The sequence below is a fragment of the Equus quagga genome, chromosome 3 (assembly GCF_021613505.1).
Source record: "Equus quagga isolate Etosha38 chromosome 3, UCLA_HA_Equagga_1.0, whole genome shotgun sequence".
Taxonomy (NCBI): Eukaryota; Metazoa; Chordata; class Mammalia; order Perissodactyla; family Equidae; genus Equus; species Equus quagga.
In genome coordinates, this window is record NC_060269.1 from 73,957,026 (window position 1) to 73,976,825 (window position 19,800).

Consider the following 19,800-nt stretch of genomic DNA (forward strand, 5'->3'; position numbering starts at 1 on the left):
CTAGAAATGTTTCTTATCCAAGAAGCTGGGACATTTAGAGAGAGAGAGAGGGAGAGAGAGAGCAGTTGGTTTGTGGAAATCTGTGTAATTAGAGCTTGAGACCATTGTAATGAACTTATTCATACAATCTCTACTCCACCACTGGGCAGGCTGGTCCTTCTTCCTCTTGGTACCAGGAAGGCAACATGTATTGAACACCTATTGCTTGCACAGTACTGGACTTGGGGTTCATCTCCTCCCATCTGATTTCATTCAGGCTCATTGTTTACTTTTACTTTTGACCATTTGTATTCAATAAGGATATTATATAAGAGTAGACATTACTCTAGTAAAATCCCTAGTAATTTTCCTTCTGGCTTGAAGAGAAGTGGTTGGCTTGTTAAGAAGTCACTGCAATACTCTAGAAACTATGATGAGTTCTTTTGGTTGGTGCTTGCTGATTACTAAAAGTAACTTCTTTGGCCTCTTTTCTTTTTTCTTAAATGAGGAAATGTTGCTATCCTAAGAAGTAACCAGTAGGATCTGGTCATGCTCACTTTGAACAAACACTAAATACTAGTTGTGCTAATAAGACTCAAACTACAGGAACACAGACTGAAAATTTCAAAAGGACAGGGCTATGCCCACTTGTTCTATGTAATGTTCAATATTGATAAATAATATTGATAAATAATTCAATAGCTCAATATTGATAAATAATTTGGAAAAGTCATACAAGATGATGTATTGGCATATGAGATCCAAAGGAAGAAGCAAAAGGCATACAAACTTGGAAGATTTGGTAGGTCATATCTCCCCTCTGTATTGTGGGGGGATCAGAATTGGCCACCCCAAAATCTGTCTCTTTGCCTTGCCTTGATTATTTTTAAGAACAAAGACTCTGAAGGAAACTTTGACTTTCCCATTAACTGCCTAAAGATATTTAAAATAAAGTCTTGTCCCCAGGACAGGCCATCACCATAGATAACTCTGGGCATCTGGTAGACTGGGAGGATCCTTGCTAAGCCTACTCTTATCAAAGTTTCATTTACTAAACATTTGCTTTTCCATTTCCATGTGAGTTGTCTTCTTCTTTTTTGAAGCCCCAAACCGCCCCGCCCCCCCCCCAACATCCTCCTTTGTCTTTAGCTGAAGATGGTATTTAAGATGAGAACCTCTGCCGTTTTGGCGAGTTTAGTTTTCCTGGGTCTCTCTTGTGTACACATGTTATAAAGCTTTGTTTGATTTTCTCCTGTTATTCTGTCTCATGCCAATTTAATTCAGAGCCCAGCCAGAAGGACCTAGAGGGTAGAGGATATGTCTTCCTCCCCTACAGTATCTACAGAATACCTGTCAACTACAGAGTACCTACCATTTCTGCATCCTACTCTATGCTGGCGACTATATGTATGCAGCTTTAGTTCTCATGAAAACTCTCTGAAGTAGGTGACAAATAAAAATGGCAAGCAATAAGATATATTGGAGTATACGAGGAAGCCATTTGGTATAAACCTAATTCGGCCTGACTTTTTTTTTTCAAAAGGGCCTGACTGTGGCTGTTGAGCATGCATTGTATATCTGCTTAGACATTTCCTATGGCAAGAACAAAGGCCCTTGAGATAAAGGTGCAACTTCCCCCCACATTGGCATTTCCTTAGGGATAAGCATCTTTCCTTAGGCTAGGAACTGATTGCTGCACTCACCTTTGACCACCCAGTTCACCTGTGACCACCCAGCTTGAGACAACAGACCTGCCACCCTGCTGTGTTCACCGAGACAGCAGACCTATCTGTTGTTTCCATCAATCGCTGTGCTGACAGAGCAGTCTCATGACTATTGTAAAAGGGACATTTCAATCCTATGTGAAACATCCTCTCTGGGGGTATATAACCACTCTGTGCACCCCACTTCTTTGGTACCCTTTCTTCCTTCGGGAAGAAAGGCCCTGGGTTATAATCCTCAGATTTCAGCTCAGAATAAACTCTCCCAAATTTTCATTTATAGATTAGTCATGGATTATTTTTGTCAGCATACGTTTATCATCCCTCTTTAATTAAACAAATGAAGCAAGGCTATGTAACTTGCACAGAGTTGCACATTTAAGTGGCTAAGTCATAATTCAACTTCAATTTCATCTGGCTTCACAATCTTCATGAATTTTACTCCACCATGCTGCCAGTCCTTCTGAGAAGGCTCTTCCCAGTGTGCCGACCACACAGGGCATTTTACTTTTCTCCTAATGGCTACATATTTAGAGTCAAAAAGATGCACACATTAAAAGCGCTGGTGAAAAATATTTGAATTCAGGAAATCTGAAGTGAGCAAAAAGACAATCTGTGTGGATAGCTGTTTGATACATCTATGATTTCATCTTCAAATGACTATTCTCTAAATAGTCAAATATTTACTCTGCCTAACAATGGAAACAACCCATGTCATGGTTTCTCAGTCTCGGCACTATTGACATTTTGGACTGGATAATTCTTTGTGGTGGGGCCTGTCCTGTGCCTTGTAGGATTTTCACAGCATTCCTAGCCTCTACCACCTAGATGCCAATAGTACTGTCCCAGTTGTGACAATCGAAAATGGCTCTAAACATTGCCAAATGTCTCCTGGGAGGAAAACCACCACCAGTTAAGAACTATGCTAGGCCAATTAAGCTTCTTACTAAGGACATATTTAACAGAGACTCTAGGAACATTATACGTTAAGGGGAAAAAGACGAGACTTCACTCTGCTATTGAGTGAGAATCTAAGCTCTTGATAATATTTACATCTATTTTCACATGTAATACAATTGCTTTAATGTCAATTCACACCACGGTTGATTACTGCCTCCTTCCCTCTTCACTAATACAAAGGAATTGAATTTCTGGAAGATGAGGCGGGGAAAGTTCATCATTATTATGCCAACACCCTAATAGACGGTCTGCAAAGCCCTTCTTAGGTTTCATCCAATGTCTTTGTGATGTTCTGCTGTGAGGAGGGAAAAAGTAAATCAAAACACCTGGGTTACATAAGCGGCCTTGACCTCCTCTCGTGGACAGTGTGAGCACAGGTCTGAATGACTGCTCATTGGCAGAACTACACCAGCACCCTATCAGGAAAAGGAGAGAGGGGGAGAATCACAGGGAAGACAGGGACAGTGGGCTTACGATTGGAATGATCAATATATCCCTCAGTCCTGAGAGCACCTGTGATATACATGCTAAATCCTGAAGTGAAATAATTTGGACAAGGTCACCCAGCCAGAGAGTAGGACTCAAGGCACTTGACCTAAGACTTGCTTTAATCCACTTGACCATATGTCTTCATTAATGAGGACAGAGACCATTCCACTCTGTCACATTTACAATGATATGGATTAATTTTCTTAAGAGATTCTACAAGGTCTTTTTTTTCTGTTTGCATTTCAATTACATTGTATGTGATCGATTTCAAGTACAAGTGAATTGCAAGTGGAAAATTTCTGAGAGCAACTGAGCTGTACTTGACATTTTGGGGTCCCAGTAGCTGAGTAGCTCTCAAAAAGGTCATATGCAACTTTGTTGCACTGCAAAATGCCAAGGGCAGCTCACCAGCAATTGAAAATTGGAAGTGAAATTGTATTCTATCCCAAATCAACCACGCGGAATCTGGTTCTACTGATTGTGCGAGGGGAAAATTGGAAATTGTCTATTGATGCTGAAAAATTTTCCCCAATAGGCAGTCATCTCTTTTCATGATTTACGGATATAGTTTTACTACAGATCTATCTACACTATGTAAAGTGCTCATTTTATTTCCTTGATTTGTCATAAGTCAAGAAGTCTGTCACTAAGGAGAACTGTAAATCCATGCTAATTCCTCTATATTCATGAAGCTTAATGAACCTGATTCTTTCCAATATTATAGGGAGAAAAAGGTGGAGAGACTATGATATCCGAGAGGAGGCAGACTTCAAAACTTATCGTTTAAGAAAAATGAGTTATTCTTTTTGTAGTTGTTAACATAATATTAGGTTTAGTATAACAGGAATGGAATAAAAATATCAGAAACAGGTCTCTTGGCAAAATGAACCATGGGTTCAGTTTTGCAGTAATGACTTACATTTCTTGGGGCAAGGGAGGTGGTGATGGTGGAAACAGAGCTTCTCTCTGATATGTTGGGATGTGTGAAAGCAGTTAGAATGCTCAGCTATACATGAATATTCTAGAACTGTGTCCCATTCTGTAAGGGCTCCCCTCTTCAAATTAGTAGTACTTTGAACACAGGATGGTTTAAAACAGGAGAAATTTAGAAATTAGTAGATTAATATATTCTTCTGACCATCCTCCACAGTGTTAATGAAGTCTCCTATTCTAGCCACATTGATGTGGTTCTTGTCACTTTTATCATTTATTGATCCTTGTATTCATTTCAATTAATATTCATCAATATTCATCGATTCTACTATGAACTCAGCACTGAGCTTGGCACCAAAGATACAATAATGGCCAAAAACAGATGAGGTTAATCTCTTCCTTTATAGGTCTTATTAGTTAGAAAGAGGGAATAAATATTAATGAATAATCCAGAAATAAATACATCAATAAAGAAATTTGTCGTGCCAAGCGTGCAGGCATGGGAGCTAGACTGATCTGGGTCCCAATCCCATATCTTCCTCTTCCTGGTTTTATCATGATGGACAAGACACTGAAACTCACTGAGCATCAGTTTCCTCATCTCTAAAATGAAGTTATTAATCCCAACCATGCAGGATTGTTGCGTGATTGGAAGTCATCATGAAAGTTGCCTTATGATAATTACTATGAGGAGTAGATTAAGCCCATTTGCCCCTTTAGAAGACATGGTATCCTTTCCTTGCCCTCCACCCCCATCTCCAATGGCTTCCTTAACTTCTGACTCCACCAGAATCCAGAGAGCACACACTTCTTCTATAATTTAAAGTTAATTTAGCAAAGTCATCATCTGCCCAGAAACTGAGGAAAGACAAAAATAGAATTGCTTTTAATTATTATCTATTGAGTGTGTACCACATATGAAGTATTATGCCAGGTAGTTGCTAATTTTATTTCACTTAAAGATTACAACAATCCTTGAAGTAGACATCATTTTTAACCCCAACTTACAGTGAAGAAACAGTCTCAGATGTATGAAATTATTTGCGTAGCTGATACCAGCTGAATCTGAATAGTTTCTGCAAAGCTATATCAGGAAAAGCCAGTTTTCCTCCTGTGTCTTTCTGTCCTGTGCGTCTCCTTTAGTTTTACTCTACTGCCACACTCACAGCGCTTCAAATCAGACACTTCTGGTCCCCAAATGCGTGGGGTTTTCCCCCCACCAAGCAATTTTACAACCTCAGCTGGGTGTCCTGCAATGTAACTCAACTCAGGTCAGTTCTGACAGTTTCCCTGGAGATAGTGTCAGATCCCACAGGTTAAGTGTTCAGTCCCACAAAACTGCTTCCACTCTACTCCAGTTGCCAACTGCAAGCAGTAGATTCCCAGAGTACCCACAACTTTTGCCCACATTTGGCTACACATCAAAGATTCCCATAACCCCTTCTTCAGATTTGATTAATTTGCCAGAACAGCCACAGAACTCAGGGAAACACTTACATTTTCCAGTTTGTTAAAAGATGAAGAGACACATAGGGCGAGGTCTGAAGGGGTCCCAAGTACAGGATCTTCAGTCCCCATGGAGCTGGGATGTGTCACCCTTCCTGTGTGGATGTGTTTGCCAACCTGGAATCCCCTACTGTTGAGGTTTCATGAGGCTTCCTCACGTAGGCATGATTGATCATTAATTCCATTTTCAGTCCTTCTCCCTTCTCAAGAGGATGGGGGGCGGGGCTGAAAATTCCAAGCTTCTAATCATGGCTTGGTCTTTCCGGTGACCAGCCTCCATCTGGGAGCCATCCAGGAGCCCCCTCAGAGTCACCTCAATAGAACAAAGACACTCCTATCACCCAGGAAATTACAAGGGTTGCAGGAGCCTTGAGCCAGGAACCAGGGGTAGTCATCAATATATATATTTTCTATTATCTCACAAAAGCCAGCATGATTTTCCTGTATCTCTCTGGTTTATTTGCCTAGTCTCTCTGCCAGTACTTTCTTGAGTTTCTGAAATAGTAAGTTGGGATTCTGCATTCTGCATTCTTCTTCCATCCCCTACTCCTCATCTTTCTCTTTTGGCTATATTAATACATCCTGGATGTGACAACATTCTACCACCGCTCTGTGCTCTGGCAAGAATTGGGGCAAATTAATGTTCTTATAATTGAATGGATGGCTTTCTGGGAAATGGTGACAATTTTTTCTAATAGATCTGCATGAGCTAGGGAAAAAAAATGAGAAGAGCTGATAAAAGACTTTTACCCTGTGAAATGCAAAGAACATCAAGAAAGAATGAACTGATGAGGCGATGTTTTCCTAATGTGAGAACAGAATGATCAACAATTGATAGCGAAAAAGGAAGAGGCAAACAAGCATATTCCAGTTAAAGAGCAAAGGAAAAACTAGTGGAAAGGGACTCTGTGACCTCATCTACAGTTCAGTTTTAGCTACTGATTTGAGATGTGGGGCAAATAACCATACCTGCTTTTATATGCTTAAATGCAAAACAAAAACCCGACATTATAACACTGGTTCCTGTCTGCATATAGTTCAAATGTTGTGAGAACAAATTAGATTGTGTAATTGGATTAGAAAGATATCTTATAAATGTTGAAGGGTGTCAGGCTTGGGATGAGTAGGTGAGACAAATAGCCTTTAAAATTTCTTAGAAACTCAGGATTTCTAAGATTCTTTTAGAGTTCCTATGTGTATGTGTGTTTATATATAATTATGACAAATTGTACCATTGTCTTGTAGGGAATTTACATAGTTACTGCACAGAAAGACTTTATCATTTGGTATACAATAATGCTTTATGTAATTAATAAATACATGAATAAGGAGGAAAATCATCTTAACAAGAGGATTGGTTGAAAGTCTAAGGCAGTCATAGCCCCAAATTCCTTCTCCAATGAAAGGAGGCAATCATCCACGATTGAAGCTTTATTCTTTGGAGAAATTGAACAGAAGTAGTTCTGGCCATTGGACATGAGGCACGGTGGGTGGCAGGAGTTACACGTTGGACTGAACACAGGGAGAACAAGTTAAATTGTGCATTCCAAATGGTGAAATTTCCCAGTCTTCTTCCCACACTCTGATCTCAGAGTGCTGGCAACCAGATGTATAAATGTAGACTGGAGTTAGTTGGATTTTATTCTGGAAAACTTGAAAAGCTTAGGAGAATAGATCTACATAAACTAACACTTTGGGATAATTCAAAGAAAAAGCTGGCCCACTCCCCATTTCCCTCCGATGCAGTCCACAAGTTAACAACCAGGGTTCCCATGCAGGTTTTTTATGCTTCCTAATTCAACATGAAAGCATAGCTACAGATAGCCAGATATTTGATGGAACTATCAAGCATTCCAGATGGCACAAAGAACAACAAGCAAAGATAATAGAGACAATATGAGAACTGAAGACAAAAATCCCAGAAATTTAAAAACTCAAATCAAAGCAAAATGAAACAAAAACAACAAAGATATTGAATTACACTCCCCCCAGCACAACCAAAGAAAGAGAAAAGAATGGTATAAAAAAGAACAAACAGACAGCTAGAAAGAGCTCGTGGAAAGCAAGAATATGACAGCCAATAGAAGGATGAGAAGATAAAGTACAAAAAGTAGAACAACGCAACATGGAAGGCTGTACTTGTGGTCCTGAGAACTCCCCAAGGATTGGGATACAGAAGACGATGCACCTCTTCAGAAATTTCTGGAACATAACTAAATTCTTGTATTGAGCTATCTGTATCTTCTTTCTTTAAAAAATACTTGTTGGCATGTAGCAACCTTGTCAAAGAGCTAATAATGTCCTAGAGGTCACTATGTCAGACAATCTGAGAATTACTGACTGCTTATTCCTCACCTTAATAATCTAGATAATTGCTCCAGTTAACATTTTATTTTAGCTGAAACATTTATTAATTTGTTATGGTTTCCTGATTTTTAATAGCTTCTTGAATTACCAGCTGTAGATCACTATTAAGTAAATATATTGCACCCTGGCAAATAACTTTGTATATACTTGCTAAATTTTCATATGCAAATCTCTCAATACATACCGCTTAAGCTATAGAATGGTTTCTTTTGAACATATTAAGCACAGATGAGTATCTACGTTCCTTCTGGGTGGATTTGTGGAATACATTTAAATGTTCTGTTTGGGTGCTTCGTTTAGATTATTTGAATGTGTAATCTATTGTCTCTCAGCTTTAGCTGTCACCCAAACATTTTGTTTGATTCCAAACATTTTGTTCAAAAACCTCTAAGAAAGTGTCACATTGTATTCTATAGTATTTATTGCGTATCTGTCTCCTAGGAACTCCTCAAGGATAGAGACACTATTTTATTCCACATTCGCAGTCATCAGGGTGATATCTTAGCCCACAAAGACACACAATGCATACGCTTGCAGTGCACTGATGAGTAAAAGTCATCTCTTAGACACTATGGACTCATGGAGCACACCAAACCGAACAGAGGATCCAAGCGTGTTAGGAAGCAACAGCAGAGTCCATACATCCTGCACGGGCTGCAGATGCAAACAAGGGATTTGTTAGTTTTTTATTTAGAACCAACCGAGTAGAGAATGAGAAAGAACTGGAGTCTGAAATGCAGCAGAAATTCCACGACAGATGAAGTGAATCGTAACCACAGGGGTGAAACACAGTTATCAGAGGAGTGGGAGCTGCACATCTGAGATGCCAGTGTTCAAAACTGTTCAGGATTTTAAAATTATCTCAAATGGGATTAGGGGTAAAAAGTCAAGTACTGACCTTCTTCTCTTGTTTTGCGCATTATTCACGGGAGTTGAGCTCCCCTCTTGTAGAATTATGGAAGAAGCGTCAAACAGATTTCGCCACCCATGCTATGGTTTCATGTTCTTTGGATGGTTTGTCAAAATTATCCTTCTTAATGAAGAATTAGAAACCAGAGCCCTATATTATTCTTATTTTCTGTGTTCACTGTGTTTCTAAATTTAAAAATGGGCCAAGACAACTCAGCAGTGACTTGAAAAGATATTTTTCGTCTTTGGGGTTTAGACGCAATCCAAAAAAGGGACACCTTCCCCCCGCAAACAAACAATAGCAATAACAAAAACCATTACCTTGGGCTATGTAAGGTGTGGCTTCTTCTTTCGGAGGGAGATTCGTGGGTCGAGGTGTGGGGGCAGGAGGTCTGTTTATAATGAAAGATCGACTTCCAGTTTTTTTCTTTGTACTCATATGGGCCAGTATCATGTCGTAGTCACTGTCATCAATCTCAGCAAAAGTGTATGGATCTTCCTCCTCCTCCGGCTCCTTTTCCTCTTCTTTCTTTTCTTCTTCCCTTTTAGGTTCACCTCCTGTTTCTTGTCTTGCACCAGGATCACACCAATGTTGACTTCTTTCCATTTGGTCTTCCAACATTTTCCCTGTTATGAAATATTTAGATGGTGGTTACTCTCCTATTATAAGCAATATTATTAGTGTTATTTTTTAAAGTATGTTTGCTTGTTTTTTTAGGGAGATTGGCCCTGAGCTAACATCTGTTGCCAAACTTCCCCCTTTTTTCTTTCCTCCCAAAGCCACCCAGTACCTAGTTGTATACCCTAGTTGTAGTCCTGGTTGTGCTATGTGGGATGCTGCCTCAGCATGGCTTGATGAGCAGTGCTAGGTCTGTGCCCAGGATCTGAACCGGCGATCCCCAAAGCAGAGCACGTGAACTTAACCGCTCGGCAATGGGGCCAGCACCCATATGCAATATTATTGATGTCCATCTGCCACTTGCTTGAACCTCCCCAAAAGTAATTTACATGTCATCTCATAAATTCCAAAAAGAGAAAAGTGAACCACATAATTTGCCTGCATATCCTTCTGCAGTTTGAAAATTTTAAATTTGTTAAGAAAAAAGTTTGACATGGATTTCTTTGAAAACATATAAATAAACATATAATTTTGCACATAGCTTTTGAATGATTTAATATCAGCAAAATTGAGTTATAAAACTAAGCCTCAAATTCCAAATGCTTTGAAAACTTGTGTTTTTTTAAGCATAATACTCTTAGATTTTTTCTTCAGTGGCTTGCACTGAGTATTTTGCCTAAAATTCAATTTCTCTGCAAAGGACAGAGGGGAATAGCCAAAAGCAGCATTACTTGGTTTCTTACAGTAAGTCTCAGTCTGGCTGTGAAAAATTGAACTTCAAAAACGCAACTCTGGGCCGGCCCTGTGGCACAGGGGTTAAATTCGCACACTCCGGTTTGGCAGTCCTGGGTTTACTGGTTCGACTCCCGGGCGCAAATCTACGTACTGCTCATCGAGCCATGCTGTGGCAGGCGTCCCACATATAAAGCAGGGGAAAATGGGCACGGATGTTAGCTCAGGGCCAGTCTTCCTCAGCAAAAAGAGGAGGATTGGCAGTGGATGTTAGCTCAGGGCTAATCTTCCTAAAAAAAAAAAAAAAAAATGCAACTCTTGATTTCTACAAGCCAACATGAACCTCATTCCTAGATAAAGGACACTGAAAGAAGGGTTCACGACATAAAAGATGGCATGGATAATCAATGGCTTGAAGATTCATTCATATGAAAAGAATAAATAATATTTTATGGTTTTCATACTCAGGAAAATCTTTACATATTTTTATAAGAATATGCTAAATATTTTAATAGAAGTTATTCAGAACACAAATAAATCATATACTTCAGTTAATGAATAAGTGGAAAAGAATTTTGATGGCTCTCTGCCAGGCCCATGAGCTTTTTTTTTAAAATTTGCCCTTTGACAAATATGTTGCTTAAAGTTTTAATGAAAACAAGGAAATGGAAAGGATTTCAGTTATTGACTGAAAAATTATTGCTTGCCTGTATTGTCCCGAGAGATTTATGCATGTGAACTAAGGGAGAACTATTCTCTTTTCTTTTTGGTGAGAATCTGACCGAAACAATTTTAGTTTACTTCTGGATATTTTAGTGGAAAAACTTAGGAGCTAAGGAGAAAGACAAGCTGTAGAGCACAATAAAAGGATGTTATTATAAGAAGATGCAGCATCTGTTTGGGGGTCGGCTTATGAGGAGAGAACAAGATCATCTCTCAGGAGAGTCAGACCTGGCTGTCTCAGTGGGTTTGACCGAGAAGTCTTCATTGCCTGCATGCTAACACTAACTTTAAAATCACCACGACTTGCCTTTCCCTTGGTGAATGTGGTTTGGAGATTTGACTTCGTGACTTCTGTTTCACTGACAGCATCACAGGTGAAACGAGATTAAGTGTGTGGGAAACACTTTTACAGTGTTTCATTTTTAGTGGAATGTGTCAACTATCTTACTTTTATGAGCTGATTTCCTGAGCTGTTAACTCTGTTTCTCTACCCACCTCTCTTCCCAACTCTCTCTAAAGTTGGACTTGCACTAGAAATAATTCACTTTACTTTCTATTTCCCAATGTATTAAATTATACTTTCATGTCAGAGTGGGACCTGAGCTTTCTCAATTCAGGTTATACATTAGTAAGTAAAGATTAAGATAAATGACCCATATAATTCTAATTTTTGAAATAATTGGGGCAAGAGTGTATTATGAAGAAAAGAATCCTCGAAGCTTAGGAAGCTGTCAGAGAAGTGTGGGACACACTCCAACCACTGGCTCTGCAGTTGGGGTCTGAGTCAAAGAGGGGGCACAGTGATTGCTGCCGTGCAAGTTTGCTGTGAAGATAAAAAGAGACAGTGTGTTCTTTATAAACTGGAAGTACTCTATATTATTGTTTTCTCCAATGAATATGTTATAAATCCCTCGTGGGGAATTTGATGCTTAGGGCATTGATGAGGTAGTTTCTCTTTTTCAATAACTTGAAGGCATACGGAAGCTACTCTTTTTTTTTTTTTGAGGAAGATTAGCCCTGAGCCAACATCTGCCACCAATCCTCCTCTTTTTGCTGAGGGAGACTGGCCCTGAGCTCACATCTGTGCCCATCTTCCTCTCCTTTATATGTGGGATGCCTACCACAGCATGGCTTGACAAGCAGTGCGTAGGTCCACATCCAGGATCCAAACTGGCAAACCCCAGGCAGCCAAAGCGGAACGTGTGAACTTAACCGCTGCACCACTGGGCTGGCCCCTGTGGAAGCTACTCTTGAAGGACAATTCCTGAAGCCAGCTAAAGTGAAAGAATCTACACAAAGTCTCTGGCAAAAAATAAGTGGTAGCTTCCAGTCTTACTTTCAAAGACCTTAATGAAAGAATTTTAAGAAAAAATACTAGCATTTTATTTTTCATTTACTTCCAATATCAGCCCTATGAGAACATGAGATTAAAAGCAACATTGCATGTAAAATATAAAAAGGGAGTTTTTAAATAAAAGGAGTGGGTTTTTGTTTTATTTTGCTTTTTATATTTGGTACTTTTCGGATGATACTTTAGCCAACATTATACTTCTGGCCTTGGATGTCTGGTGAATGCCCTTGGCAGAGTGGTCTTGGACCTCCTAACCAGCATACTATTTGTAGGAATTCACATTAGGATATATGATTTAATGTTAGCTCCTTTAAGAGATTTAACCTGATACAGCACAACTTTGCCTTCTTAACAATGAATTTTAATCATTACGTAAAATTATTCACATCTGTAAAAATGAGAAAAATATATCAGAATTTTGCTCTCAGTGTACTACTAATCTATGTCCCTTCCTCCACCTCCAACATCGATATACTTACTGCACTGATCTGTCTCAACGGTCTATAAGGACTTGGAACATAGGAGGTAATCAATAAACATTTGTTGAATCAGTGAATGATCAGAGGGGTGCCCATCAGGTATTCCATACTTCCCATTAAGCAGTGCTTTCCATCTCTAAATGTAGTGCATAACCTTAGTAAAGATGTATGTCGACCAACTTGAACCTTCACAGGGACAGGGCCTTCGAGGACGCATACTAAAACTCATGGCTTCAAAATTCACTTTTTGAAACAGCGTTTTTGTCCTTTATTGCCTTCTAGGACTGGAGAACTAAAGTACAGTGATAAATGGAGTATTGATAATAGATATTTCTTTCCTCTTATTAGATTTGCTTTGTAAGAACATTTTATGAATTTGGAAAATAAATATAAAACAGTGGCCAATAAAGTGGATGGTAATTAGTGACTGTAAGAGTGAACCCGGGGCCAGAAGTTGGTTCGGCTGTAGGACACTCCAGGCAGATAAGCCCACCATGGAAGCTCCTCTTGGTCTCCCTGCCCTCTCCCCCGTACACACTGAGTTCCTGCATCCGGGAGCAGAGCCCATCATAGCCACTTACTGTCCTTCCACGTTAGCAACCTCTGGAGTGTTCCCAGACTTTGGTCTCAATGCAGTGTGTGACACCCTTTACCACTCCCTTCCCCTGCAGCCACCATCTCAGGGAAGGGGCCAAGCCCATCTTCAAACCTGTAGAACGTTAGCCTTTCCCTTTTGCCAGAAGACTAAGAGTATTTTTTAAAGGCAAAGTGGTCATTTACTTTTCCACATGAGGCTTGAGGTTCATTTTATGTGAAGAACCACAGATTCCTTCCAAGTTTTATCTCTTTACTTATTTAATGCTTGTCATGAGACTTAGTTCCTAAAGGAAAAAAGAAAGAGAGGGAGAGAAATGGAAGAAGGAAGGAAGGAAAGAAGGAAGAAGAAAGGAAGAAAGAGTGAGTGTCAGGTATCTGCTGCCTGATTTCCCAGGCCCCCGTTGTTCAAGAATGGAAAGAACATTGCTCTTGGTTTTAAAGCTGATCTCCTCTGTATAGATTTGCCACTGCACTCTATGCTACATAAGCCTGTCCAAGGTTTTTGTGGTTGTTGTTGTTATTTTAACCTTAAACTTACCCTGTGATGTGAAGTGAGGTTTTTCCAGTTGGAAGGCAGCAGCTACAGGTCGCGGCGGGGGGAGAGGTGGCCTGTCGCTCACGAGCGGCTCTCGTGAATCGATTTCTGGGTTGTCTCCAGGAATGAACGTATACAAGTCATCATACTGGCTCTCAGAACTGTCACTGCCATCCTCTGCTGGGCTGTGCGTGGCCTCCGTGCCTGATCTGTTCTCTTCTTTCTCCTTTGATGTTTCATGTGACTCAGCTCCTTCTGCACTCTCCCTGTATGTCTGGCTGCTTTCGTGATGAAATGCTGGGTTCTGTACAGCTGTTTATGATGGAGACTGTATGACTTCATTTGCACACACCACCTGGAGGCCTCTCTCACTTTGTCGTATCATAGGGAAGGGGTAGTACTGCTAATAAAACCTTTACAATCTGATGCAGTGGAAAGCTGACAAATGCATAATTTTGGTGCAAACTCATTCTTGGGCTTTTAACATGTCTACCAAATGAACAGTTAAAGCTCCATTGTATCTTGCTACCTCAGTATATGACACACTCATCAGATAATAATATTCTGATTCTCTACAGCTATTGTTTGAGCAGATTCATGATTGCACATATGATTGCACGATGGCATTTTTATTAGAAAGCAGTATAAGTGACATAGTAAGTAGTAAGTAAATGATGGAAAAGGTAAATCCAAGAAAAAATAAATCTTATCTTGCTTGTAAATAATGCAATAAAAATGAATCTGATTATTACTTATTTTAATATATATTTATCAGCAGATTATATCTTAATTCTTGAAAACATTACTTGAGAAAAAGTATTAATATTTTTTGAGGAGGAAGGTATCCAAATCATCAAGAGTAGGTAAATATTCCTAAGGCCCAGTTCTCTCACTTTTATAAAGTGTATTCTATCCTGAAACTTAACCAAATGACCCAGTCAAATTCCCTCCATTCTAAGATTCATGATTCCATTATTTGTTTTTATACCATACACAGTAAATGCTCTCTAACCACTCAGGAAGAAAATACAAAAAAATTTATAATGTGATAACTTTAAATCTTAAAAATTCTTTTTGTTAAAATTTTCTTTATAAAAATTCAGCTTTAAGTAAAGTATTCACAAAAATGTAAAACAAACTTTGGAATCTCTACATTGGAGGGAATATGTGAATCGTTGTCATTGTCAGTGCAATAGAAAAGCAAACAATTATTTTAAAGTGTTGCTAAACTAAAACATGATAAAGAAGCCAAACAGCAGAGGATAGAGAAAAATGAATATTTTAAAAAATGAAGAGTTACACTGTAGAAATTTTTCAACAATGGGAGAAAAATTAGTCAAGTGGAAAAATCATGCCCCATATTTTTACACGGAATATCATTTTTTGCTTTTCTCTTCTTTCACATGAGAAAGAAGAAAGATTTAGCTGCCAGTACCAGAGCTGCAGACCAAAATTCTCTAGCTACCGGCCCAGGCAGAGCAGATGGCCTTTTGTTCTTGCACAGATCTCTGAGCACATCTCATTTCTCTTCTACCTCTAACACCAAACGCTGAGCCTGAAATAAAGCAGTCTCTAGAAATGTTGGTGGAGCAGATGATGAAGTGACTGAAAAGAAATTATTGTCAGGCTAGCAAAGGGCGTCACTATTCCTCTCTGGGCAAATGCATCATCAGCTTAGAATGACATTCACGCTATAGGGAATTGCTTGTAGCCACCCTGATGTTTATGCAGTCAGTCAGTGTCTATGTTTTATGCATACACTGTCTGAACAACAGAGTCTCCTTGGTCATTGTCAAATGTGCCCAAACCTGGAAGCCAGCCCTGGAGAGCCCGAGGTGTGTCAGTGGCTTTCAGCAAGCTTCACAGCAATAGTGCTATCAGTGAAAATCTGCTGACTCAGGGTATTCATGCTTCACCCTCGCTCCCGTGAAAGAACCTGAGAGCTGAGTCCAGTCACACAGTTTCATGCATGAGACAGTTCCAGGCCCAAACTGTCTGCAGAAATGAGGTTCTTCTGTACAAATAACTGAAACAATGTTTTCTTAGTACAGGCATGATAATGATAATAAAACGCATAACCTTAAAATTTAGTGCATTAATTCATTACTTTAATAGTTAGTATTATTTTGCGTTCTGTAAAAATGTTTGAAAGAGTTTACCGAGTTTGCTAAAGTATGCTAGTTAAAGCATTGCATTTAATTTTATTTGATTTCCAAGTCAGCCTATCATTTGAAAAACTAGTGGTCAATAATGTTTAAATGAGCAGCAACTGTGTCCTGTTAAAAGTACAAATGTCCCCAGGCAAGAGCATGCTTGATGGGTGAGATGCCACCGTGAGGTGAACAAGCAAGAGAGTGGTCAGAGATGGGACCAAAAGGATTATCGAGGGCCTCGTAGGTGATGATCAGGATTATAAGTATGATGGGAAGATATTGCAGGACCTGGAGCAGAAGAGTGATTAGTTCCTTCATGAAGCATAGAGTGTCAAGAGTGGCAAATGTGGAGGCCGCTATTGCAGGGTTTCTTAATAGCAGTACTACTGATATTTTGGACTGGATAATCCTGTGTTGTGGGGGGCATGTGCATCATAGGGTATTTAGCTGCATTTCTGGTGTCTGTACCCACTAAATGCCAGTTGCAAACCTCCCTTCTCAAGTCAAGACAATAAAAAAATTTCTATGCATTCACAAATATCCCCTGTCAGGGGCAGAAAATAGCCCTCCTTTGAAAGCCACTGTGCTATTGCAGTAATCCAGGGGACAGCTGATGACAGTGTGGCCTAGGATAAACAAAACGAAGGAGTGAGGAATGTCTGAACGCCGGCTGTATTTTGAAGGTAGGGTCACTGGATATAGGGTAGGAGAGAAAGTAAAATAGCCAAGGGTGGCTCCAAGGTTTTTTGAACTAAATTGAACAAGGAAGGAGTCTTCACTGACGGAGATGGAGAAGTCAGCAGGCAGGGCAGATTTGAGAGTGGCAGGAATTAGGATTTTCAGATTTGGCAATGTTGGGTGGGACATGCCTATCAGACATGCTGGTGGAGATGTGAGCAAGCTGTCGTACACCAGTGAAAGCGGGCATAACAGGAAGAGCTATATGCATGCTGGAAGATTCTGAACTAGTCTTCAGACCTCACAATACAGAATTACATCCTATTACAGCCAAAGAGAGTCCTAGGCCAACCTTCTCATTTCCCAGCTGAGAAAACTAAGGTCTGAAAAAGAATGTGACTTTGTTTAAAAAAAAAAACAAATTGAAAAAATACAGTTGTCAAACAGAATATTTACATCGACTTGACTTGTGCCTTCTCTTTGGGTAGAAAAACTTGGTGTTTGATTACTAAACATTAAACTTAATAGAAGTATTTAAATTAGCAAGATAATACAGTAACAGCTCTCCTATAGTATAAATTAAAAGTCATTCAGTTAATTAAATATCTTTCCATGCTCTTCAAACCTTTCCAAGCTCTCTTCAGTCTTAACTTACCAGTTACATATGCCTTAATATGAATCTTAAATATATATATATATATATATGTATATATGTATATGCATAACGTATAAGAACACCTACTGGGAGAAAATGCAGAAAATGAGGTAAAATCCTCTTCATAGTCATTTTCTAGCTCATTATTTGTGCTAACTTCTTGGATCTGAAAAAAAAAAAGTAATTTTCAATAATGCATTAATCTTAATAAATCTGTATTTTTACATATACTAAATGGAAAGTTAATACTTGTGGAAATAAAAAAATAGTTTTAAGGTTTCTATTTGAATATTTTGATTATATTACATATCTTAGCTTTTATATTAGTGCCATCTACAATTGTTCAATGACACAGAGTATTAAAAGTATAACTGGAGCAATAGAACATGTATAATAAACAATAAATTGATTTAAAAATGAAACTACTTTGGGGCTGGCCCCGTGGCCGAGTGGTTAAGTTTGCGCACTCCACTCCGGCAGCCCAGGGTTTTGCTGGTTCGAATCCTGGGCACTGACATGGCACCACTCATCAGGCCATGCTGAGGCGGCGTCCCACATGCCACAACTAGAAGGACCCACAACTAAAATATACAACTATATACTGGGGGGATTTGGGGAGAAAAAAAGATTGGCAACAGTTGTTAGCTCAGGTGCCAATCTTTAAAACAAATGAAACTACTTTAAGAGTCAAAGTGATAATCATGAAATTTGGCTGTAGTAAAGAACTCCTGAATAAAATTGAACACAATTATTTCTCCTAAAAAACATGACCTTGCTTCTTTTTAACGTTTTTGTCTCTTTTACCAGTTCAAAAGACATTCTTAATTACATCAATTATTATAATACAATGAAAGACAGTGAAATTATAAAGTGATTTATTTTCTATCTTTAAAAAGAGAAAAAAAAACGAGCAAGGGAATTTATGTTTGTCCTTCTGAAACCAGTTGCCCTACACTTAGAAAGGAGAACTACTAAGAAAGGACAGAAACTCGTTATCTCTGGAATTGCTAGTCTTTGTTCAGAATCTCTGAAAAAGACATGGGGTCTATGGTAGCAGAACACGTTGGTACTTGTAGAGAAAGCTAAGTGATACCAGTGACAGTTCTATTTTTGCAAAAGCATCTAGAGAAAGAGATGAAGCTTGAGTGCATTAACATACGTCACATTTTGTTACCATGAACTCCAACTAATTATTCAAATGATTTAGGCCTTTGTTAATAAAATTGATCGAAATGACTAAGCCATTTGCTCTGCATTTGGAATATCCCTCTAAAAATTAGAAGCATCCATATTAAAGCATTACTAAATTTATAAGAGCCTTGGTATGCAAGGGTATTTGACCGGGATATTGACTTCATCAATTTGGTTTGTCAACCACTTTGGCCAATGGAAGCCCAATGGAGTTTCTTCTTTTTTTCTTTTTCAAACTAATGCTATCCAGAGAAGCATCACAGTCTGACTTCCAGTTGAATCTTTAAAATAAAAATATCTTTAGTATTTTTTTAGTGAGCCTGATGCAGAAGTTCATTTTCTATTTAAATCATATTTTTCCTTTGGTAGACTCAGTCAAATGCTAATATGAAAAATCATGTAACTTTACTAGGGAGATTGACAAGTTGATTGGTATTTTTATGCTTCGGTATTAAAAGTATTGCTTAATATAGACATTCTTTGTTTCCAATTAGCCTGAGCTCTATATTTCAAAAGGTAGATCAAGAATACATTTAAAAATTCCATAATATTCTTACAATCATATCAAGGAAGTTTTTACTAGTTGAATACTGGGAATGGTTTTCAAAGATTTCAGGAATTATGTAAAATTTCCTATATACTATTCGCAAGCCTAGAAATTATCAGCTTAAACTCAGTGTAAATTAATAAAGAGACCATGTGCGGGCATGTGGGTGCACATGTGTGTACTAAGGTTGAAACCTAACAATCATTTTCATGTCATAACCTAAAGCTATACGACATTTGCAAAAACAAACATGCCTGCCCAACAGTGTCTCAAAGGAAGTAGCTTCCAAATTGAAAAAATAGCCAAGACTGACTGATTCGAGCACTTTCCTAAGTATTATGTAAAGTAGATATTTTGTATAATCAGGCTATGCAGAAAGTAATTGCTTTCTCAGGAATGAGAGGATCTTTAGAAATATTTACACTAAAAACAAATGTTTCTTACTTGAGTTCCTTACACTTAAATCATATTTATTTTGAAAAATATGTTAGATCTAGTGATATATTAGTAACTGTCTAACAAAATCAATGATGGCTTCAAAGACAAGTATGGTGGCACTGCATCTAATCACCTCAAGACTTGGCTGTCTGGGGCAGTGGACAGAGCATGGATTTTTAAGTCAATCCAAGAACAAATCATGGTTCTATTATTTATTAGCTGTGTGACATTGGGCAAT

General features: G+C 38.7%; 1 protein-coding gene across 3 annotated transcripts in view; it reads right to left on the reverse strand.

Annotated features, from left to right (window-relative positions):
• BANK1 (B cell scaffold protein with ankyrin repeats 1) overlaps window positions 1-19,800 on the reverse strand; it is a 322,048-nt gene that overhangs the window by 39,534 nt on the left and 262,714 nt on the right. For all 3 annotated transcript variants that reach the window (XM_046657599.1, XM_046657598.1, XM_046657600.1), the window contains 3 exons: window positions 17,474-17,552; window positions 13,904-14,212; window positions 9,186-9,491 (listed from right to left, as the gene is read on the reverse strand). In XM_046657599.1, coding sequence (XP_046513555.1) covers window positions 9,186-9,491; window positions 13,904-14,212; window positions 17,474-17,552 — 694 coding nt within the window. The remainder of the gene's footprint in view (window positions 1-9,185; window positions 9,492-13,903; window positions 14,213-17,473; window positions 17,553-19,800) is intronic.